The sequence below is a fragment of the Akebia trifoliata genome, chromosome 11 (assembly GCF_017979445.1).
Source record: "Akebia trifoliata isolate Shusen 1 chromosome 11, ASM1797944v1, whole genome shotgun sequence".
Lineage (NCBI taxonomy): Eukaryota > Viridiplantae > Streptophyta > Magnoliopsida > Ranunculales > Lardizabalaceae > Akebia > Akebia trifoliata.
Window position 1 is genome coordinate 7,484,377 of NC_141385.1, and position 26,470 is coordinate 7,510,846.

Sequence of the window (26,470 nt, forward strand, 5' to 3'; positions counted from 1 at the left end):
GAACCCAAACATTGTCAAACATCTCACAAAGAACAATCGAGTTTGGACAATTGTCTTAAGAGTCATGCTGAGTGACCCCAAGATTGTACCTCACATCACACATCCTGACGTGAAAGTGTATATGAACGATAGATGTTTTTCACTTGGTTCATATACACTTACACGTCTGGATGTGCGCTGTAAGGTACAATCTTGAGGTCACTTCAGCAAACTTCTTATCTTAAAAAAAAGTCATAACCACCCACATGATCCCGACCCAGAATTTGCATCCCCTTTCTCCTGAAAACTTCAATCATATGTTCATACATCATAACATTATCCAAATGCTTTCATTAACATAGTCTTCTAATAAATATTTTCATGTATATATATAGACAGTACATGGAAAAGACGTATCACATTAAAATTACAGTAAATTAGTTCTCATATATATATATATAAGGATTGTACGGGACTTACTTGACAGACACTACTTCCGCCCACCCACAAAGAGGTATCAGATAAAGCTAATAATACAGAGAAGGAAAAAAGGTAAAGGTGGAAGATGACAGACGGCCTTTCTTAATTATCCATTCAGTAGTTGAGCGAGCCTACAGACATGATCCCGTTGCTTAGATTTCTTGGATCCTGATGGCTCACATAATTCTCGCAGCTTCCATTGGAAAGACTCTGAACTGAGTTCAGAAGCTCTGGTTTGCCCATCTGCTGCATTTCTTGTGGCGAGATTATTTTGATACACCAGACGCTGTTTACAAACTCCCTGGGAGAATTATCAAGGAATGAATTATAAAGCATAGACCAGTAACTCTTCAAATTATCATCCTTCTAACAAGTAGCAAAAGATGTCAAAACTCGAATTAAGATATCATTGTTGTCGGTAACTCTTTAACTACTTAAAAAATGAATGCAGAAGGCATTAAAATCCCTCACCCATCCTGATATTTGATCGCCCAAATGCTATGTATCTTTCTTCTTTCTTTCCCTTTTTGTGTGTGTGTGTGTGTGTGTGTGTGGGGGGGGGGGGGGGGGGAAGGGTTAGATATAGTAAAATGCTATTTGAATTTCACACTAACTAGAAGTATGCTTAGCAATGGGTTTTGGACGGTACCCAAAAGTTCTTGCTTCGACAACGTCAGTGCAAATGCCAAGGGTCAATTAGCTCATGTCCATGTGGAGATACTACAAGCATTTAACGTAGTATAGATGAGTTCAACATAGAGCTAAGTGGTTTGGATTGGAGTGGATTTGGAACTTATTAAAAAAGATTCAGATGGCTTTGCATCCGAAATGATAATTTTGTTGAATTGGATCTCAACTTTTGGATCCAAATCTTAATCGTAACGATCAGATCAGGTCCAGATCAGATCACATCCAATTCAATATATAATATAATCAATTTGGATAACTTATTGAATTGAATCATAAACAGAGCTCAAACTTTGGATCCTAATCAGATCCATCAAAAATGGATCAGGTCAAGATCACAGATCAAATGCATTAGGTAAGCGATATATATGGCATATGATATAATTTCGGATTGGGTCCCCACATGATTGGGACATGGTTTATCTAGAACTGACATGATAAACATATCAGATCGGATCCCCTTATTGCATCCGGTCTTTCTTGGATCCCAGATTCTAAACCAGACTGCTTATTATTGAATTGAATTTGGGGCCCAATTCAGTAACTAATGAGCTGGATGCCTGTGTCTATCATAACCCTTTGTTTGTAGATTTATCTTACGATCAAGCATTGATTTGATGGTCACCTATAAGATTTCAATTGCTGAAGATTCGAGATTGTAATACACTCCTACCAATAATTAGTTGCACTTTTGGATGATCAAATATTTTGGGACAAAGAACTAGAAAAACCGAAAAGCTAATCGACGGGTAGGAACTTTTGGTTCCTCAAATAACTTCATAGATACCATGTTATAAGGCATAAAGGCAGTTAAAGAGAGAAGCTAAGATCTTACTGCCAGGGGTCATCGCCGAGGAGGAGAACATCATTCTCCCGGTCGACAAATACAAGCTGCCAGCCTGATCTCAAAGGGTCTTCCAACTGGCCTTCAAGGCCAAACATTTGAGCGAGCTCACTACGCAGCTCATGGTAGCTGCTGAACCTGGTGATATCCAGTGACCTCCCAAAACACCCTGATTTATGAACCTGCCAAGTACCCATATCAGTAAAAATATACTACAACAATAAATCCATAAAAGATAAAAAAAAAACTTCCATCGAATCAAAGCAGCAGGTTGTATAACAGACCACATCAAGCACGTGTGAAAGCAGAGTACTTAATAACAAGAAAGAGGAGGAGACAAATGCCTTTGCATGTGTGCATCCTACTAACCTTCACAAAGGTTCTGCTTGGTGGGTTCACTTGGCCCACATCCTCCGGAGACTGCAGAAAACCAGATTCATCCAAGTAACTGGAAGTTGACATGCTTTGGTTAAGTGGGAAATCATGATCTGCAGTACTCAGAAAATTAGCAGCAGTGAACGGCATAGTTGTTGAATCACACTCGCTGCCGACTCCTCTAAGGCTTGACATCTCATTCTGCATTAGTAACGATGAAGAATCTATATTCACACCAAACAAGAGATGGCTTTGGGGATCTGTGCTACCTTCCTGGTCCACTGAGCATTCTCTACCGGGAAATGGTGGCAATGAGATAGAATGTGGAGACACGTTAGTCTGTGGTGGGACCAATTGTTCGACCACTCCAGAAGGGAGGAGAGATTCAACCGCATCTCGCTTGGGTACCCAAGCTGCAGAAGGGATTACTGGATTGCTTCTTGGACAGTTAAGCAAGTTGGATGTTTCGTCCTGGGCGAATGAGCCCAAAAGACTCTGTAGGGGAGACACACTAGATGTGGTTACTGGTGTCCCATTGGAATCTGAAAAGTTCTGCTGCTGACACAATGAAGAGATGGTCTGTAGAGATGGAGACTGTGTCTGAGACACTGAGGCAAGCTGAGACAGGGAAGAAACAACATTTGGGATCTGTTGTTGATCGAAAAATTTCTGGTGTTGCTGAGGCTGAAGTTGTTGATCGTTGAATGAGTGGCGATGCTGCATCTGTTGATGAAGAAGTTGGGCTTGGGCCTGAGCCTGAGCCTGAGCCTGAGCCTGAGCCTGAGCCTGAGCCTGCGCCTGAGCCAGGGCCTGAGCTTGAGCCTGGGCCTGAGCTTGGTTTCCTTGAATGCTTTGAAGAAAAGAATGATGTGATTGAGACTGAGGTAACATCTGCCTCTGCATTAAAGCAGATACGCTGGAGACATTCTGGGGTTGCTGAAATTGCAGCAGAGATGGTGGAGCCAATTTAGAAGGATCCACGGTCCGCATTTCCTGAAACGCTGCTGCAGCCATCGCTTGGTACATATCAGGTTGCAGACCAAGTAGGGAAGCATCAAGCCTTGGCTGCATCCAGGGTCCAACTCCAATTCCCTGGAAATTAAGAGATTGAATCCCCCTGTCTCCGCCATCTCCTCGGAGCCACATCAGTGGAGCATTAACACCCAGATCATCATCCTTGCCCACTGTGTGAGAAAATGGGGAGAGATTAAGAAACCTTTTCTCTCTTTTCAGAGAAGGTTTTTGAAACAATAAATAAATATATTTGATGTTCAATATGAGATAGGAGTCTCAGCATCATAGCCATATCCCCAAAGACTAGGGGTGAGACACTTAAATTGCCTTCCAAGCCTCTAAAGCAGTAAGCAAGATTACCATGGAGTGAGGGTAGTCCTGGCGGCCATGGTCGCTTAAGTCTGAGGGGGAATGGAGATGGATACATAGGGAATGTTGTTAATGGTTCAATCTCCCAAAGTGATACTCTCGGCTGCCTCTCCCCTGCAGTAGACTCATCCCAACCAACCTGCATTAATTAATAGAAGCAAAATTTAAGAGAATGTGGTTTCATACTTTCTCTATTAGAGGGCCCCACCAGGAGAAAATCTGGACCAAAACCTACAAGTGAAAATACAATGCTACTGAAGTAACTTTATCAGAGAAATCACTGTATACACTTCACAGACCTTCACAGAGCGCCAATGTGAGTTTGGCCAACGAACAGGATCTATGTCACTTATGCCAGCAATCGTACCCATGTACCTGGACACAAATGGAACTGCGTTAGAATAAACTATACACTTCTAGTGGATCATTTAGATAGTAGTTTCATAATAATAAACAAAAATAAAAGTAACACAATCCATTAATGCTTCAGATGAAGATCGACTAAGAAAGGAATTCTGATAACCGCAAGTGTGGTCTACCAACAGGATAGTCGTGCAAGTGGAGCACAAGCAGGGAGGGTGCAACCCACCATTCAAGTGTCAAACTAAAGAGGCATCCTAATGAGCTATAACCCCCCAGTGCTCTTCTTAGAACTAAGCTCCATGTCTCTTTAATTTCTAAGAAATTTCCCATTTATGTGAGAAATGATCAGATGATAGCAAAACCAAAATCAGTCTTTTACAGATAATTTAAATCATTCTTTCTGGCCATCAAATAAAATTGACAACAATGGTTAGAAACGTCTGATCAGACTGATTTTTTTACTGAGGAAATACTAAATATCATGTCAAGGTACATTCGACCTCCCGAGAAAGAAAGAAAAAAAGTGGGAAAATTTTCAATCTAGTGGAGAAGTAATGCATTTTTCTTTTCAGGGAAAGGGTGGAAATATCAAGAATTTCAGTTAAACTTTAGGAGAAAACAAAACAACCTTGAAAAGGCCGTCAAACTACAACAAATCACCATATAGAGGTGAGCAATGAATCTCCATGGTGCTGGCTTAGGTATCTAAGAGCCTGAGAACCAAAAAAGGACTATAATTATACATAAACAAATGAAAATAATAATGTTTTTTAAGTATAAGTAGAACAGACAGTAGAAAAATTCAATTTCCTTGAATTTAAAAAATTCTGACAAAATTCCAAGGAAATAATGCAATTTCTATACTGCAATTACAATATTTCGAGAGAACATACTGTCCATCAAAAGATTCACAAAATGAACAGTGATTTGAAATTTTGTACGGGAAAAAAAAAGTGCCTTCTTATTCGGTACTTGGGGAAAGGAAATATTTTACCAAATTATGAAAATTAAAACCTCGGGACAATCAAATAACCGGTTCCACACCCAAAACCTTTCCCACACATGGAAAAAAATCATCGAATGGCTTCCTCAAATTATGCTCATGCAGCAATTTTAACACAGCAAAACATATAAACACTCACAAAGTCTCTTTTATTTGATCGATAGTATATAAACACACAAATGGTTGGACAGTACTAAATGGAAGAAGAGGATTCACCCAGTCGAAAAATTATTGGGATAAAGCAGAGATGAAGGTGAGACCTACCGACGGACACTCGACTCTTCTGTCTCAAACAGCATCCTGAAGCGCATGCCAACAGAAACACGAGTGTGATAGACTGCTTTAGCATACTTGGCAAGAGGTATAACAAATTCTGATGGACTGGCCCTGAAAGCAAGACGAGAATCAAAACGTGAAAATGTTTTAATCTTTAATATTTATTTTGACTGTGCAACTCTACCTTGGGTTATAAAATATTGTGAATCGGCTATTCGTTGCAGCTGCATGAGCCGCAGCAGCGAGGAGCCCAATGTGCATGCTGTCACTCGATAAAACTGATGAAGGCATCACAGTTTGCGACCGATTAGCACGCCGGATACCCAGGAGTAACTGATTCTTTTCATTCCTGATGAAAGCAAACATAATTCAGTGCAAGCGACAAAAAAATATGCCAGAGTTGAATTTTAAGTGCAATTAGGTGACAGGGACAAACCATAGACCTGGGTTCATAACCCACCATCACCGAGTCCTGGTTTCAGTAAAAACAGGCTCACCCGGTGGCAACACCAAAAAAATTAACTATCAAATAAAAAAGCTACAGGGACAAGATGGGAGGACTGGTAGAAACTGTCGTCCATTATAGTACGAAACACTATGCACAGAAGAAGGAATCAATCATTTAATAATAGGTCCCAATTCCCCAAAAAAAAAAGATCTAGCTAAAACTCATAAAAAAGGACTGTTCTCAGCCATTTGTAGGAACTTTTTGTTGGCCATTCACCATATATTTCAGTCCAACCAATCATGTCAGTTTTTGGCTTAGGGGATTTCTTCTATGGAACCCAGTGAACAACAGTCCAAACATACAGCATGTGTGGCACATGCACTGTCTGGGTAAGCCTCTCCTACCCATCACTTTGTCACTGTAAGTAGACCTTTGGGAAAATAAAGTAAAATTTAAGTAGAGATATTAAACAAGGGAATTAGGATTTTGATTGTGTCTACCAGATAAAAAGGACTGAATCGCCTGCAACAAGTCTTTTTGCACTAACAAAAACGCTCCAACCAGTCGTGAGAAGATGCCTCTTCGGCTGACCTGCATTATGAATGAAATCAACTTGAAAAAATTAATACATAACTTTTTTTGCCTTGCACTGTCTTCCAAAAATTTTTAGACCACACGAGAAAAGAAATCATTTTCCTTGGAAACATAATAAGAGCAAGGAAAACGGCTATCAAAACTACTTTGACATCATTGGACAAGTAACTACTCAAAAGATTAGCCCCATCAAGGAATAAAAAATTAAGTGGGAAAGATTCGTAGAAAAAGTAGAGCAAGGACATTGGTTATGCATTCTATTACATTGTCATTGAAGCTCACAATTTAATGTTGATGAATGATATTTTAAGGGATTCTATCTGTATGAACAATTCTAGTCCTCCTTTGCTGCTAAAAGGCATTTTTATCTTCTCTTTTTTATACCTTACGACTCTTGATAATTTCAGATTACTTATATAACATGTACTAAGAGATTTCATTCTCTAAGAATTTGTTGTGAGACATAGTATTGTGCTCATAAGTCAGATGTGTGACAATGACAAAAACATAACAATTATTTACATATTGTTCAAATGATTTCAATATATTTTGGCATATCTAAATATCATTGTCTCCACATACTATGTATTTAAAAATACATATCTCAACATATGAAATGAATCAGCTCCTATGCATTGGTATGTTTGACGTTTCGTAATAGTGTTGGATATGAACATAGTGTTGAATCCTTGTTACATAAATTATTCAAGACAAGCTATTAATGATTATAACCAGATGAACCATATAAAAAATATAGAATAATGGTAAACATAGGATAGATTCAACGATATTTGAGGAAATCATTATTAAAAAGCATGAAAGTATACCCTTATGTTGAAGACCAAATTAGATGGCATTTGTTACATGCTGATGTAGGTATCTAAGAGTCAAACTTAACACATCTAAATGTTGAAAATTATGGCATTGAAGTGCATACTAGCAGAACATGAGCCCTACAACCTCAGGAATTCATAACCACATTAGCATACAACATATACACCTATCATACTATTATAAAATTTTATTATTCATATTATGTAGTTACAGCTAATTTTAATTAGAGAAGTTAGATTCTAAGTATAATTAACCCATTTCATTTCAAATACACTAACAATTAGTGACACGACCCAGACTCGTGAATTCATGATAATTCGTACTTCAGAGCAAACAAAACGATAAACCCTTTCATTGATTACAAACAGATATTTATATACAAGCCTTTACAATAATATTTCATTACAAACATCCAAGATAAACCTAAAGTACTAATCTCATTGGACTATACATCGTTGAGTCTCCTAATCCAAAGTGGGGTCTTCATTTTCCTCGTCATCTGGTGACAAAAATTGTCAAAAAGCATTTAACTTAACAAGGAAAAAATAATCACATAACAATTTCAAGTTTAAGTATATAACAAAAATCAAGCAATTAATAAAATTTCGTAATAAAAATTTCTGGAATTTGCGGAAACGTTCTTAAAAGCCTAGTTATCTATATTTGTATACGATTTTTATCCTTTCCATTTTACTATTTTTACACCTGAGGAAAACCTCCTACTGTCCATAAAACTCAAAAAAAACCCTGACTCAGCCGACTATTAGAACGCCTATCCCTCAAAAGAGATATCTATTCCTTCATAGTATGCTGCCAGTAATCCTTACCTGACTTATCTGACTGTTAGGACGCCTATTCCTCAGAAGAGACATTTGTCCCTTTTTTAAGTTCACCAGTTGACCAACCTACCTTTTTTGAGATTCTCTTCCCAAAGGAGTTCACTCCTTAAGTAGAATTGGAAACCGATTTATAGTTTCCACTTTCTTAAATAATTCGGTTTGCAAGTCATATTCCACTCTCAAAGAGTATTTCTCCTTATTTAGAAAATTTTATTCAAATGTTTCTAAAATATCATGTCAATGATCATGGTGTTCATCGCATAGTATAGCACAAAACCATGCAAAGAACATAGAAGCATAACATCTTAAATTAATAAATTAGTTAGAATCAAATCTGCAATCACATTTTGGTTAGAATTAAGTATTGGTCCGAGGACCTATCATCATACGATTTGACTTAATAAGAGGCGTCGTTCATTAGACAATCCCTTCTATCATAGACCCTTCAATATAAAATGACAACTACTAGGGAGATGGATATTGGATGAGTCTCCCTTTGTTAAACCAAAACATAGACTTTCTAGATATAACAATAAAAATAAAGAAATGGAATAGAGATAAGAAAGTGAGTGTGTGTGTGTATCGCAATGTCTTAACACATAAACTAGGAAGTGATACATGAAGACTTTGTCGAAATCCACTTCCCTTGATCGGCCTACAATACTCTATACCCCTCATAATCTTTGAATTTTGGGATAATCGAGTAGTCGAGTGGTTAAGGGCAACCCAACTGCTATTTTAGGAGAGATGAGAGGAGAGAAGAATGATTTCTGAGGTGTGTGAGAATGGCTTGAGGGGGTATTTATAGTATTGGGAATAAGTACAATTAATGATAGGGAATAAATGGTAGGAGAATCCAATTTGAATACTCCAAATTGTGGTCTCAAATTCATATATAGCATTCATGGCTCAAGAGAACCAAGTTCTCTTTTTTCCTAAGTTCACTTAACCTTTGATGGTTCGTCCCACCTTGGTATCAAAATTTTAATGTAGACCATACACATGCAACTACTTACGACGTCGTCAACTTGGTGGCCCAACTTTTAAATATAAATTGGACCCATAAATGGGTTCACAAACATGGTTCGGCTCTAGTAACTTTTTTTTGAACAAAATAAAAATCGTGGGTTTCACTTGGGTCTTCATATATGGAATGACCACCTTAAGTTTTTATAGCTTATTATTTAATATAAAATGGATCTCACATGTGGTTCCACACATGATTCGGTTTCCACAATTTTACTTGCATTATAAATAATGGATCCCACAACCATATATCATTTGATGTTTATAACATGTGGCACCCAATATCCATGTGGTTTAATTAACATTAATACATAATATAATCAAATAATAATAGTGGATCCCACATTCCTATTTGTCAATTTATTCATTCGCACGTATATGTATACATATATAATTATACCTCTGTATATAAGACCTATACTTCAATCAAAAATATTTTTTAACACAATTATATTTTCATTCATTAATAAAAATATATTTCTTTTTATGATAATATTAATTACTCTATGCAATATTATTATTAACATATGATTTTATAACATCACGTGGCTAATTATAAAAATAAATCTTTAGGTATAAGATATATAATATTGTATAACTCTAATCTTAGGTTTAGGATATTTATCATAAGATTATCCTAAGAGTTATAATATTGAATAACTATAATATTGATATTTTTATTTAATATAAAAAAAAAAATTACGGGTCTCGACATTCTCCCCTCCTTATGGGAATTTCATTCTCGAAATTAAATCTTACCAAGTGTTTTTTCAAAAATTTAAGGGTGAGATAACCTAACAGACTCCTCTCGTCCATGCAACTTCTTCAAATCTGTGATGGTTCCTCGGTATCTTAACTAATGGGATTGTTTTGTTCCTCAATTTGTGTTCCTTCCGGTCAAGGATCCTAACCAATTACTCTTCATAAGACAAATCCTCTTGTATCTGAGCAAGTTCATAATGAATTACATGGGATGGGTCTACTACATATCTTTGAAGCGTAGATATATGGAAAACATTGTGGATTCGATCCAGGTCAGGGTGTAGTGCAAACAATAAGTTACTACACCCACTCGAGCAAAGATTTCAAAAGGTCCAATGAATCGTGGACTTAGTTTTCCTTTCTTACCAAATCTCTTAATTCCCTTTTGAGGAAGATATTTTGAGAAAGACATGTTCTCCTACTTGGAATTCTATATCTCTTTTTTTTCGATCTGCATAACTCTTTTGTCTATCTTAGCAAACCCGTAACCTTGCTCGAATTACCTTTTTATTCTCTGTTGTTATCTAAACAAGCTTGGGTCCGAGTAACTTTCCTTTTTCAGCTTCAATCCAACAGGTGGGCCAGCAATAACTCCTTCCATAGAGCACCTCATAAAGTGCCATCTAGATACTAGCTTGGTGGCTATTGTTGTAAGAAAATTCGATCAAGGGTAAATGATCATCCCAATTACCCATGAAATCCAAAATGCAAGCTCACAACATATCTTTTAGGGTTTGTATCATCCTTTTAGAGTGTTTGTCCAACAATGGATGAAAGGTAGTGCTTATATTCAACATAGTCCCCAGTACTTCTTTTAAGCAATGCCAAAATCTTGAAGTGAACCTGGCGTTGCGATTTGATACTATAGAGACAGGTATACCATGCAATCGTATTATTTCATGAATATACTCTCACAAGGTTCTCCAGGGTGATTGTTTCTTTAATTGCCAAAAAATATGCGGACTTGGTCAATCGGTCGGCATTGTGATTCCTTTATGTCCTCGGTTATCCAATTACGAAGCCCATGGTAATATGTTCCCACTTCCACTCTGGTATGGCCAATGGTTTCAACAACCCTACAAGTCTCTGATGTTTTGCCTTAACCTGTTGACAAACTAGACACTTTGCCACGTATTCGACAACTTTCTGCTTCACAACCTTCCACTAGTAAGACCATTTCAAGTTGTGATGCATTTTAGAAATCCCAAGGTGCACCGTGTATCGTGATTTGTGAGCCTCATTCAATAGTTCCTCCTTCAATCTTGGGTTGTTCAGTACGCAATCCTGTCTTTAAACAGGAAGGCACCTTTTGGTGAAATTTCGTAATTTGTTGGGGGATTCTTCCCTATCACTTCCAGTTCTGGCTCAAGGTTTGTGCCTCTTATATCTTCTATGCTAAGTTGGGTAGGACTTCAATGCTAGTTATTGATCTTTTGGTTGCCTTCTTACCAACATCGATGCCAAATTCTGGAATTCTTTGACTATTTCCTACAACTCTACTTTTGTGCTTACTCAGAGCTCATGGACTAACAACTTAGAGCATCGACAACCACATTAGCTTTACCAAGGTGGTATTGCAATGTGTAGTCATAGTCTTTCAAAAATTTCATCATCTCCGTTGTTGTATGTTTAGCTCCCTTTGTTTGAACAAGTATTTTAGGCTCATGTGATAAAAAAAATATCGTCAACTTAATTCCCTTAAAGGTAATGTCTCCATACCTTTAATGTGAATATGATCGCTGCAAGCTCCAAACGTTTGTTAGATCCACTTTATCTTCAATAATGATCTATAGAAACTTGAGGTGGTCATTTCATGTATAAAGACCTAAATGGGACCCGCATCTTTCTTTTTTTTTTTTTTGTTCAAAAATAAGTCAATAGAACTCCAACTATGTTTGTGGACCCATTTTATGGGGTCCATTTTGTATTTAAAAATTGAATCACCAAGTTAGAGATGTCTTAGGTGGTTGCATGTGTGGGGTTCACATTAAAAATAGGATACTAAGGGGATACGAACTACTAAACGTTGAGTGAACTTAAGAATGAAAAGAACTTGATTTTCTTAAACCATGAATGCTATAGATGAACTTGAGGATTAGGGTCACAATTTGGACAGTTCAAATTGGACTATCCCACCATTTACTCTTCATCATTAATTACACCCCCTTCAAACCATTATCACACACCTCAAAAATTACTCCTCTCCCGAATAGTGGTTAAGATTGCCCCTAACCACTTGACTGCATGATCATCCCAAAGTCAGAAGGGTACAAGGGGTGTTGAGTATGATAAGTCAATCAAGGTAAATGAATTTCGACAAGGTCTTCATACATCACTTTTTAGTTTATGTGTGAGACATTGGGACACACTCTCTCTATTAGATTTCTTTAAATTTTATTTTTATTGTCTTTTAAAATCTATGATTTGACTTGCAATGGGAGATTCATCCAATATCCGCTTCATAATAGTCGTTATCCTATATGGAAGGATCTATGATGAAAGAGATTGTTGGATGAATGATGCCCCTTGTTAATTATAATTATATGATGAAGGATCTTTACACCAATACTTGATTTTAACCAAAACGTGATTGTAAACTTGATTCTAACTAGTTAATTTAAGATGTCATGCTTTTATATTTTTGCATACTTTTGTATTATACTATGTGATGAACATCATGATCATTGGCATGGTATCTAGAAACATTTGAATAAAATTTTCAAAATAAGAAAAAATGACTCTTTGAGAGTGGAATGTGACATACAAACCGAATTATCTAAGAAAGCTAAAACTATATATCGATTTCAAAATCTACTTAAGGGGTGAACTCTTTCGGGAAGTGAACCTCATAAAAGGTAGGTCAATCAACTGATGAATTCTGTGAAGAGAAAGGTATCTCCTCTAAGGAATAAACATCCAAACAGTCGGATAAGCCAGGCACGGATTACTAGCAACAAACGGTGAAGGAATAGATGTCTCCTTTGAGGGATAGACGTTCCAATAGTCGATTGAGTCAAGGAATTCTCCGAATTCTATGGATGGTAGGTGGTTTTGCCCAGGTGTAAAAACAGTAAAATGAAAAGGATAAAAATCGTGAACAAAAATAGATTACTAGGCTTTTAAAAACGTTTCCACAAATACCAAAAAGAATTATTACAAAAAATTTATTAGTTGTTCGATGTTTTCTATACTTAAACTTAGAATTCCTATATGATTATTTTTGCCTTGCTAAGTTCAATGCTTATTGACAATTTTTGTCAGTAAATGATGAGGAAAAAGAAGGCCCCACTTTGGATTAGAAAACTTAGTGATGCATGATTCAATGAGATTAGTATTTTAGATTTATCTTGAGTGTTGATAATGAAAGATTATTGTAAAGGCTTGTATATAAACATATGTTTGTAATCAATGAAAGGTTTATCATTTTGTTTGCTTTGAAACACGAATTATCACGAGTTCACGAGCTCGATCGTGACAAATGCTATTAGAGCGGAAAACGACTCTTCCTAATTGGTGGGGAGGTTGTCATGACCTCACCAGTGGACCACTAGTCGGACATGGAAAGGGCTACGGAAACCACGACGTCAAAGTGGAACCGTCACATTGCAAGATGGAATGACAGGGAGAAGTGCGACTAGTCCCACATCGGATAGGAGAATGTTCAGAACGTACGCTATAATGACACACTAGACCTTACATGTTACAACGTGTTTTAAAGCTGTGAGGACTTAGGCTCAAAACGAACAATATTGTATTGTTGTGGGCTTGGGGCATTACAATTAGAAAGTGTAAGTAAGAGGTACTACTAACTGATTACATTTTTCACACTATCTATAATATTAATGATTTAAATATATTTTCAAAAATGGAAATATTCTAGTAGTTCATTTAATTCACACGAAAATGAAAACATCATAGGATGTTCGATGGAAGTATGTCAGATTTAATTCCATGAAGCTATGAATAAAAAATTTATAAAAAAAATGATCAAAATATTGACATGTTTAAAATTTATCTTAAGATATTAAAAAAAAAAACCCTTGAGCAAGCAACTTGATGTTTTCAGCAAGTTAGTATGCATACAAAATAACTTATAAAAAATTCAAGTGCAAGTATACTCTAAATTTTATTAGTTTAACAATTATTTATAATTAGAACATATTATTCATTGACAAATACATAAAAATTAAAATCTGGGAACAAATAAGAAACTGAGGACAAAATGAATTTATATATGGCATGTCTTAGGAATATTATTAACAGGTTAAAGATATCTTTTTATAGATAGCTAACTAAAAATTTAAAAATGAATGAACTAAAAAAATATGGATTTAGTCAACAGGAATAAGTTGTACTCATAGATTTTCTTAGTCTTAAGTTTGTTTCCATCCTACAAGGGGCCAAGGATCCATTCCACTCATACACTAGAACTGGCAATAACAAAAAGAAGTGACTACTAAACATCGATATTAGGTATCCACCTTGTAAAGAAAGCAAAGAGGAATGGCTCTTGCCAGGTGGGATAGTCAATCCAGAGAAGAAAAAAAAAGATATATATTTATGGTAGAACAACTCACAGACAAAAGAAGTTTGCACATTCAGAAATTTGTTGAAATAAGACTCATTATCTAACATGGTATTTGACACACTCACCACGAAAAATATGCCTGAATTTCCATTCATTGTCATGAAGATCCTTAGCAATCAACTCTTGAGCAGGAGGCTGCTGGGAGAAGTCCTGAAAAAATAAACAAACATGTGAGATTACACAACAGGAGATTAGATTAGACATGGAGGGTGAAGTTACAGATGAGCAAAAATGACGTACTAACGGAGGAAAAACTTTTTCAGCTGCTCGCCGAGGAACAGAGAATCCTCCATGTGTACTTGTATCACTTGCAGTCAATGTTTTACAGAAATAATTCGTTGGCTGTTTGCTCAAGGTACCCAACTCTGCAGGTAGGTAAGCATCTTTTTGCTCTTGCTACAGAAAAGTTCTAGTTAGAAAGGGATGAAATTACACAGCCAGCAAGTCATAACTGCAATCAAGGTAAAATAGACTACCGGACTCAATGGTTGCAAGGTCATTTGTGCATATACTTCATCCGTCTCCACATCTGCCTGAAAGTTGAAAGATTTTCGAGACTTTAAAAGAGTGATTTGTAAGATAACTTGAACCTGATAATAACTAAACAGAGTCAACTTTACATGCATAGTCACATTGTGGAGCAGACAGATCAATTGTGGAGGTAAGCTTGGGTAATTAGGTATATGAGCATCAACTTCCTTGTTGGTTGATGCAGCTACCTGCACACGAAACATTGAGAATTCTCAATTATATGAGTTCACTGATAACAAAAGATCGTAGATTAAACATCAGGCGACTCCCAAAAGATTTTCACATAGACATTAGCTTGACTTGCTCAATGCATACAGGACCAATATGGAAGTGAATAACAAATTAATGTACTATACCAATGAGCTGGAAGAAGAGAACAGCCCTTGAAAGGTTATAGAGAGGAACCACTTGGGAGGTGCCCCATAAGATAATATTAGAAGAAAGCTTATATTGCCACACTTTTTCTAATAACAAACCATTTAGGGTATGTTTGATTGCACATGGAAAATAGGGTGGAAAATCAATTTCCATGAAAAATGACATTTTTCATATGTTTGATTGCACATGTCCATGGAAATTCATTTTCCACCCCAATCAAAAAGTCCATCAAATCATGGATTTCACTTTCCCACCCATATAGGTGGGAAAGTGAAATTCATCTAAATTTTTCATCCCCAAAATATCTTCTTCTTCCCCACTTCCACCATCACACTCAACCTCACCGTCGTCGTCGTCACCATCACCACCATCGTCGCCGCCACTGTTGTCACCATTGTTGACCACCTTCTCTCTCTCTCTCTCTCTCTCTCTCTCTCTCTCTCTCTCTCTCTCTCTCTCTCTCTCTCTCTCTCTCTGTTTTTTGTTTCCCTGGTATTTTTTAAATGCAAACAATAGAATTTGATGCTTCCAACCTACTCATTTTCCACTTCAATTTTTCCATGGATTTCAAATTCCATGGAAAATGACTTTCCATGTAATCAAACACACCCTTAATGAAATTACATGTAATACACCTAATAGCGATAAAGGCAAACGAAACAATTGCAAGTGTATATGATATACTAGATAAGGATAAAGAAAAAGGGCGAAGGGGTTCTAAAACAAAATGAAGAAAGAGGAGTAGTTGGAATGGTAATCAAACAGAAGCCACCTTTGAATTCCTCCTCAATCACTCACATCCCATCCTCTGCAGCTAGAACCAATGAGAGGAAGGAGGAGGGAGAAAAGAAAGAGGGGGAAGCAGAAAGCGGGAGAGGGATAATTAAAAATTCGGTGACGGCGATTAGGGTTAGGTCTGTTGAATTTTTCCTCTATTATTTCATCTCTTAGGGTTGTCTTCTTTGAGGATTCCTTAAAGAACCAATGGAAGAAAAGAAAAAGAAAAAAAAAACACAACAATAAAGAAAGGAAAGGTGTGAGCATAGAAGGAGAGATCCAAAAAAAAAAATTGGAAAGCACGTAGGTGAGAGAGAAATAGATGGAGAGGGATGACACCATCACCAACTGCCATGACTGTCTACTATCAACAGTGGTCAGTGTAGCATTGTCGTTGTTACCAACTATCACAGCCACCCATGTGACCTAAGGCCTTCAACCCAAAAATCTAGAACAAAGGATCTCGTTCCTTCTCTTTGATAAGAATAGGGATTTTAAATAAAACAAATTCCTCTTCATTATGTGGTGCTCAGTGATGCTTCAATTGTTTGTGGGAGAGGCAGATAGGTAGATATAGAAAGAGGGAGAAAGATGAAAGATAGAGGGGGATATAGACACCATAGCAGAGAGTGAGGAATAGTGTGGTCTTATAAATATTTGGTGTTGCCGTATAATTAGTGTCATAAGAAAAGAAAAGGTTGGTGTCACAACAGAAATCCTCTAAAAACATTCAATTTCTATAAAACATATAGAAATTATCTCCTCAAAAGGGTAGGTCAAGTGTTCAAAACCCCACGAAGCAATTAATTCCTTGGGGCCACGCTCTAGGTTCCGGTTGACCCTTGACTCAACCTGTTTTATATATATATATATATATATATATATATATATAGAGAGAGAGAGAGAGAGAGAGAGAGAGATCATCTCCGATTAGTCTTTGGGGATTGGATTCATAGCCCAGTTGGTTGAAACATTGCAATGCAACTTTGAGATCGTGGGTTCAAATCTAACTTACCCATAGTAATATGTCCTCATCGATAATACTATTGCTAACGCTAACATTGTTCCTTTATCAACATAAAATTGGATTTATGGGATTTCATTAATTTACATACAATCTTGGGCAATCAACCTTCAGTTGCCATAACAAAGAATACTTCAAGAAGCAACGATGATTCCATGAAGCAACGATGATTCCATGAGAGGTTCGGGAATAAGTTGGCAAAGGGAAAATTCAATAAAATCGGGAAAAAGAATCGAGCTAGGATTAGGTTGTGTAATTGTTCCTACTAAGTGGTGCAAAGTGGTATTCTCATATTTTATCATCAATTCTCATATTAAACTATAATAAATCACCAAACCCTATTTTGATATCATCCATACAACCCCAAAAAGTAACCACGAGTATGTGACACATTCAATGTTTATTGTTCAAAATATAAAAAGAATACAATAATGACTCCAAGTTAAGTTCCACCAACAGGTCAAAATCAACAAATTCCACTTCATCCTCATCAAATGGTGTTTCATTGGTACTATGGTTACGATCATCTTCATCAAGGTTATCTCCTCTTACTAGTGCATCAAAGTCATCTTCTATTTTTCCCCGACTAAATTGCGAAGTTCAAAATTTAATCATGAAGTTCGTAAAAGTTGAAACTTATTAAAAATTTCATAAGTAAATTGTTTAAGGAAAAAAGACACGACTTAATCATGACTTTTTAAATAAGTTTGGTGAATAGATTTAATAGAAAACTTACTCATTATAGATTCACATAACACCCATGATGTATCAATTAAAAATATGACAAGCATATTCAAGTCCTTAAGATGTTCTTTCCTTGGAATGTTAGAACATTTGGCTTTCGATTATATTGGGGTTTTTGTATAAGAGGGAGTAAGAAAAGATATATATATATATGTATATATATATATATATATATATATAGAGAGAGAGAGAGAGAGAGAGAGAAAGAGAGAGGTTTCATTTATGAGGAGAGGTGATAGAGACGAGAGGCATTGAGAATACAAGACAAGAGAAGCAGTAGTGAGTGGAAGGGTCCATTCCAGGGGAAAGTAATTACTGTAGCATTACTCCAATATTTTATCAAAAGGCCCGTATTGAACATTACTCCAAAACGGGTCATTTTGGTGATTTATGTATACTTATTAAAAAGAAATTATAAAAATCACTTTTTTAATTACGAAGACTAAAATTTATCTTGGTTAAAAATAAAATGTGCAACAGCACATGGCTTTGAGGAGTCTTTACCATAGCAGCAAGTGCATAACATGAGTCCCTTCCATAGTAGTCATTGTAATAACCATTAGCCTTTTTAATGGCCACAAAAACAAAACTCTTGATCTGAACACCATCATCATTTTCTCATATAATTCACACCAAGAACACCATTACCCATTATCATATGAATTAGACCACTTCCTTTTGTTATGATGGAAAACATTATGGAGTCTTATCTGCTCAAATCCCACAAGATCGTAAGGAGTGATTTATCTTATCCAATTAGTGAAGATTACATGTGTTATGAGAACTAACCTGCTCGCTATGACCCTGGGGAAAGTAAACTACTCGGCTTCCGATGGCAGGTAAAGAAACAAGAGGACCCGCACATGCATGCCAAAGCTCAGAATTCAGGCATCTCTTCTCCCCTGGAAATTTACCCAATTAACAGAAATTTGCATTAAGAAAAACACCTAGTTTTATGTACATAAGATTAACAACCCATTTTTGTTTGCTATCAATCATTACTTGCAACTGTAAAAGGTTGCCAAATATCTCCAATTATTCTAAAAAAATAATAATAAAAGTAACTGAAGATGTGGAAAGAACAGAATCTCAGAAACAGACAGTTTAACAAAAGAACAGAATAAAGTGAAGAAGACAGAAAAAGTTGAGATCTTATTCAAATCCGGAGAAAAGAAAAAAAAAAAAAAAACAATGGCGCATGTAAACAGTGAGCTCACCTTCCTGTGTTTGATGAGCGAAACCAGACGAAGAGAGCCTCATTTGCGCAGATTGAACAACAAATTCGCCCAAAATTTACACGAAGAGCAAACACCAGAACAGAATCTGCAGCTAATCTCAACAATGGAACAAAACATCGGCAAGAAGACACACCAACCAGAGACCAACCATTTCCTTCTGAACAAAAACTACCATAATTTCACTTTTCCCTCTCTTTTTAACCTCAAAAACCCACCGAATTTGTAAAAATTCGTTCAGAGATTCAACCAAAACCAGTTCCGCTAAAGAAGACGACAGCTTTCTGCTTCATCAGGTCCAGATCATCTTCAATCAAGCCCTAATTTTCAAACACCAACTAAAGAGAACCTCTACATTCCAGTTCTTCGATTCTACAGCACCTAGGATTTCAAAATACTCAAAATCTTAAATCAAAGCAGAAATCAAAATCTAAAGCTCAAGAGACACACAAAACATCCAGATCTCAGCCAAAAGTTTCTCCCAACGATGTTCGACCAGAAAAACCTCTCATTTTAGCATAAACGAAGCAAAATCCACGAAAACCCTAAACTTGAGCTTCATAACGAGAAGGACTCAATCTTGAACCTCAGATACTCCAGATCGCCATGACTGAAACATCAAAAGAGCTCCAGATTCTTCGATTACAGTCTTAAAGAGAAGATTAGGTCACGAATTCTGTTTCAGAAATTAATTTCAGGTGAGAATAAAGAATTTTACATAGCATTTGAAGACTATTTAGGGTTGAAATTTCCCTTTTAAGCTGCTTTCTAGCTTTTCTTCAGTGAGGTAAGCAGTAAGCTGCTCTCTCTCTCTCTCTTATTTCAATCAATCGATGCAACCGCCATTATTCTTCGCTGGCATTTATATGTAGAGAGAGGAGAGAGGAAAGAGTTAGGTTTTTATGAGTGAGAGGAGAGAGAAAAGGACTGATCTATGGGTTCTAGTTTTTATTTGCTAATTTGATTTGCTTTCGTGCTGTTTAATAAAAGTAAATAAAGGAGGCGATGTTCTCATACAACCTCAGATATGCCCATATTTACGAAACTATCCTCAATCTTCAAATTTTGTCCAGTTGTAGTTTGTAGGAAAGTAACGATCTAAAACCATCATTTTATAAAAGGTAGCGCTATTTGCACCCATTTGTTTTTGCTCATTACACCCACTTAAACATTATTTTCTAATAAATAATGAAATTACTTACCACACCCTCTTTAAAATATGTTTTTTTATAAAAGCTTTCATTAGCTTGATGGGATCATATTAAATCTATCTAAAATGACTCAATAGAAACCTACTGATTAGGAACCTATTGAGTCCTTTAAAGTAGATTCAGTAGAATCTTATCAAATTTATGTTGGTGAATTCGATAGACCTATCGAATGAAGTATACATTTTTTTTCATTGTCAAGATTTTCTAATAACCCTTAAATTAGGAGTTGAGGTTTCCACGATCATTGCTAACCTATTTTGCAAGTTTTGAGGAGAGTGGTTCTTTAATCACGAAATTCATGTTGAAACCCTAGTTAAAACTTAATTAGATGCAAAGAAGAAAGAAAATGAAGAGACCGAATGAGATTCAATTGGGATTGTGGGCCTATGACTAAAAATGGGATTGCGCTACACCACTTTTTTAGGTGGGTGAAAGTAATAAGTAGGTAAGATGAGCAAAAATGTGGGTACAACTGGCGCGATTCTTTGATAAAAATAAGCTTCTCGTTCCCCAGGGTTTTAAAACTTGGTATCTCAAGCATGGTTTTTAAACTCGTCTGAGACCAAGACATATCACCCAAGTTAACTCGATATTACAACTGAACCAAACCAACTCACAAAGTAATTTGAGACAACCACATATCGTGAGATAAACGAGACGTCTCGGACAAGATTTTTCAATATCTCGTCCAAGACAAACGAGACCTCACAACAATGAATAAATCACGAGTTAAACGATGCGTTTCGGACGAGATTTCGAAAATCTCGTCTAAGTTAAACGTATTCAACCCTATATTTTTTCACTCAAATCAATTTTTTTTCATCTTCTCAATCAAGTGGACTAAAAAAAGTAAGGTTTTGGGAAAAAACTCCATCTTCTTCTTCAAATTCAAGACGAAATTGAAATAGATTTGCTTTATCTTCCTCCAAATCAAGTAAGTTTCATATTCTTCATTTCTTCCTCTTGAGATTTTTTTTTTCACTGTTTTTTTTCCTTTTGAAACACTCTAAACTCAAATTGAATGTTATATTGATATTTAAATTATTTTTGCATGTATGAACCTACTCGTTATCATGCATTTGCATTTTATCGAATTGCAATTAGTATTTTGATTGATTCCTAACGACTCAATGTTTCCTTATGTTTACATGGAACTCTCGAATGATTCATTTGAAAGTTTGGTAGTGTCTGTGTGTTATTTCAAGAAAGTTCAAATGGATCGGTGTTTTAACATAAATTATTTGATGGTAGTGCTTTGATATTTTTGATGATAAGTTTAGTGTTCTTTAAATATTATGTTTAGAAAACAAGTTTGGTGCACTTGTGCAATGAAAATGAAACATACATAACAATGTAAATATTTAATTAATTTATTTTGATAGGTATATTATGAATTTTTTTGGCTTCATTTTTTAATAAGAATCATTTTTTTTTAGAATTTTTAAATGGTTAAAAATCATTATCTCAATGTCGAACGAGACAAGATGTATCGTCCGAATCAACTCGGTATCGAAGCTGAACAAGATGAAATGTGAAACCAAGTTTAAAAACGATGATCTCGATTCTTCTTGTCACGGATTACAAGTTTCCTCGTCTTTTTTTCATCTTGAATTGAATTATACAAATGATTTGGGGGAATTGTAAACAGGTAGAGGAAAAATCTCAAACTAGTACTCTAATTAAAACACTTTGGTCAAATTGGGGAACAAATTTATTGCTTTATAAAACAATAAATATTTTTCCGTTTTAATTGGGTGTAAAAGGTTTTTATTTTTTAAATCATTTTATAAAACACTAACTTTGTACCTCACATTAACCAAAATGTTTTACTTGTGTGAATTTTTCAATTTTTGAAACATGTTTAAGGAACAACAAATTCCTCATCGACTAACTCGACTCTCCCATGGTTTTAAAACTCAGTATTCTATTTAGTCTCATCTTCCAAAGTATCGAGTCAACTCATATTTTCTGGAAATATACAAATTCCCTAGCTTGATTCCCCATTGATTTTAAAACACGATATCCTGTATCGCCTCCTTGCCCAAGATATCTAGTTGGCTCATCTTATCTAGAATCACATAAATTCTCATCCTAACTTCATCTGTGGGTGCAGGAATGGGGACACAAGAGTGCCAAATTCAAAATATCTTAAAGTATAGAGCACCTCTTTTACGTTTATGTTTCGTTATATTTACTTTATCCATCGCTACCTAATATCTCTCGCAAATAACACCTCTTTTACAATTACAATTAATAATTTTAAAAAAATAAACACACTTTACATAATATATTGCGTATTAAAAAAACGTATGTTATGACGCAAATATGGTCCATAACTATTATATGTCCACTTGCCTATATCCATGACTTGGTTGTATTTTTTGTAGGGGTGTCAATGGATAGTCGAAAATTCGAATTCGTATTTTAAAAATTGGATATTGACATACCGAATCTAATAATATCATATTCAAAATACTATATTGTTTTATTTATTATATAATAATATATAACAAAACTTAAAAAGATATTTTTCTTCCTCGAAATCTCTTCTCTACCACCCTTCCCTCAATCTGCAATCTCCATCCAAGGTTTGGCGAAGAGCGGAGCTACTATTTCCATCATGTTCTCAAACAACTTTAGTCTACTATCCATTTCCATGCAACTTTCTCTCTCTATCTCTCAAATGTAAAAAAACCTATATTTGACGGGCCAAGACCGTTGAATTTCATAAAATTGGATGGACCGAGGCATCAAATTTTTCATTGTCAAATTTTTTTTTATGAGACCGAAATCGTCAAAATTCGATTTCTAAAATTTGGGGGCTTTGTCCCGTCAAAAATTTCAGTTTTCACGTAGTGTCTCTCTCTCAAAGCTTCGTGAACAGTGACGAATGTTTTGAAAAACTCTTTATCATCTAGCCAAAGCCTTATTTCAGCTTTATCGAAAGTTGCACTCAATTTTTCTTTGTTTTTCTCTTTCTCTTTCTCATCTTTAACCTTTCTCCATATTTCACAAATCTCCAAATCCTATATTGTCTGAAGAGGATTGAGGTTAAAGATGATTGGCTTTGATGATGAATGGGTCGAAGATGGGATCAAGAAAATGGAAGGGTTGAAGATGGGTGGATTTGAGAAAAACCATGGCTTTGTTTTTGTTGATACAAGATGAAGACTAAAAGTTTTTTTTTAATGCATCTTGAAGATGAATGGTGGTTTTGATGAGGAAAAACCAGTTGGATTTGAGAAAAAATCGAGATTTTTTCTCTATAGGTTATTCGAATCAGATATTATTCGATATTAATAGGACAATCATATTCGAATTCGAATAGAGTTTTAGAATATCCAACATATTTGGATTCAAATTCAAATATCCTGTATTTTTTTTTTTATAATTCAAATACAACTATATCTGAATCAATAAGTATCTGTTGACAGTCTTAATTTATTGTATTATTTATACTGCTTTACTATGTAACCAATGTTACTATGTTATTCATGAGTGCATTTCCATCATTTTGGGAGTGTTTCCCATATTATGAGAGCAGGATTAGAGAAGGATTAACTCCCAAAGTGTCAGAGCAGGGCTTGAGAACGAGAGCATATTACAACCCTAACAAAAGGATTGGGTTACTTAGAGCTTGACTAATGGTTTAAAAACTTGGTATTTTGTTTTGTCACCTCTCCCACGATACCGAGTTGATTTGCCATAGTCATCTTTTCTCAAAGGATATAAATAAATAAACTTGATTTATAACTATCTTTTAATATATAATTACAATTTAAAAACTAGTGGTTGGTTGCACCCCAATCTCTATTTCTTATATATATCATTTTTTATTGTCCCTCTCTTAACATACATGTTGTGAGATGTCTAATATTCTTATTGGGCTTGGACTTCAAGAGACAAGGAAATATCAAAAAGGACCTTTCTCGATGTGAATTTTTTTTATTGGTATATATGGTATTTTCGAGTAGGGTTTCTTTATGTGTGTGTGTGTTTTTTTTTTTGAGGGGGGAGGGGGGGGGGTGGTTGTGATGTTCTTTGCAACTTTAGGGTGTATAATCTTTATCATTAACAGTGAATTTTTCTCCCTCTCCTTAATGTAAGCAAATTTGTCGAACCTCATACATCTTGTGTATTTGTTTTGTTATTTTATCTTTACTCTTGGCATGCTTCCGCACTACAATACAAGTTGCACTTCATTAGGATGACTTGCTTGTTAATCTTTTTTTATTATGCTCTTGTTCTCTTTGGCAACAATCGCAAAGTATTGACTTTTGAAACTTTTTATTTAGAAATTGATAAAAACATGTGTTTGGATCTCAACCTTGAATCCAATTAGACACATAAGATAATGTGGATTGCATTCTTTGCCGATTCTTATCTTGCTCTTTGATAATTAAGATGCATGAATATAACAAGATTGCATGACACTTAAAGCTTTTCACTCATCATCTCGTTAGTAAACTGAAAGAATGATTTTAGTGTGTCCTCACTATTTATTAACAGATTGATTGAATTAAAAAGGTTTTCTGTAGTGGAAAACTTGTCTTGATCCCTTAAAAACCTAATAAAAATTTACTAAATCTTTTTTGTAAAAAAATTGCACTAACAATAATTTATGTGGGCATGGTTGAGATGGTAAAGCGGGACTGAGTACCCCAGGTCCTCACTTCGAATCTTTATATGCCCCTTCACAACAATGTAACTGGTGTTATGTGATAGGGTGTTGGATGAGACGTGACACTCAAGGATTAGTTATGATGGATAAGGTTATCCTATGGGTTGAGCAAAGTCCAATGGGCCATGATCAGCTCGCTAGACTCAAAGATACCCTATCCCCCCCCCCCAAAAAAAAATAAAAAATAAAAAATAAGAAGAAGAGTTCAATCTTAATTTTTTGGAGTGCAATCGTACAAATGTAGTGCACGGGGGAATTTTTATAAGTAATGGAGTGCAATTTGTAATAGGTGTTGTACAACTAGTCAGTCAGCCCCTTTTAAAAATCAAGTTATTAAAATATTCTTAATCACATGACCATATTTTATATAGATAATAAAATTGAAATTATTATATAAATAATTATTTTTATAAAAAAAAACCCAAAAAACTAAGGGTATGTTTGATTGCACATGGAAAATAGGGTGGAAAATGAATTTCCATGGACAATGACATTTTTCAAGTGTTTGATTGCACATGGAAATGGAAATTCATTTTCCACCCCATTTAAAAAGTCCATTAAATCATGGATTTCACTTTCCCACCCATATGGGTGGGAAAATGAAATCCACCCATATTTTCCATCCTCAATTCTTTTCTACCACCACCACCACCACCATTACACTAACATCGCCGTCGTCTTCACCATCGCCATCTCCGTCGGATCCGTCTCCGACCATCTTTTCTCTCTCTATTCTTCTCCTTCTCCATCCCTCACCTCTTCCGCCACCACCACCACCACCACCATAATCTCCCCCCATCTTCCTCACTTACCTCCATCGTCGCCACCACCGCCGCCATCGTCGCCGTCGCCGCCACCGTCGCCATCGTCGCCGTCGCCGCCACCGTCGCCACATCCTTCCCCCTCCCTCTTCCTCGTCATCTTCTTCTTCCTCTCCCCCTCCTCTCATCTTCTTCCTCATTCCCCTCTTCTTCTTTTTTCTCATATTTTTTCCATGATTTTATCCAAGTGAATCAAACAATGGAATTTGATTTTCCAACCCTACCTATTTTCCACAACTAATTTTCCTTGGATTTCAAATTTCATGGAAAATGACTTTCCATGCAATCAAACATACCCTAATTGATTCAATCGAGTTGTAATGACTCGCTTGATATTATGGTGTGTCATATAAATCAGTCTATTTTTATAAAATATTGGACGAGTCATGTTGGGGGTAATTTTTAAATCCATGGGGCCTTGTTAAGGTTTATGGCATGTCATATAAATCGGGCTATTTTATATGAGTATATACCCAGTTTTTTCTTCACATGGCATGCTCATAATTTTTATTTAATTAGATTTTTGGTCACAAATATAATCAAGCTAATGAATTTTTTTCTATGGCTATGTGACAATTAGGGGTGTC

The 26,470-nt window shown here is 35.7% G+C and overlaps 1 protein-coding gene across 1 annotated transcript; it reads right to left on the reverse strand.

The window, feature by feature from the left end:
- Window positions 1-303: 303 nt before the first annotated feature.
- ARF6 (auxin response factor 6) lies at window positions 304-20,107 on the reverse strand. The gene is made up of 14 exons (XM_086458472.1): window positions 19,153-20,107; window positions 18,725-18,837; window positions 15,102-15,200; window positions 14,958-15,014; window positions 14,722-14,877; window positions 14,547-14,631; window positions 6,339-6,429; window positions 5,575-5,739; window positions 5,379-5,501; window positions 4,048-4,123; window positions 3,740-3,887; window positions 2,360-3,549; window positions 1,982-2,172; window positions 304-760 (listed from the first exon to the last, which is right to left on the reverse strand). The coding sequence occupies exons 1-14, from the start codon at window positions 19,193-19,195 to the stop codon at window positions 574-576; spliced, it is 2,724 nt and encodes a 907-aa protein (XP_086314598.1). The 5' UTR covers window positions 19,196-20,107; the 3' UTR covers window positions 304-573.
- Between the last annotated feature and the right edge of the window lie 6,363 nt (window positions 20,108-26,470).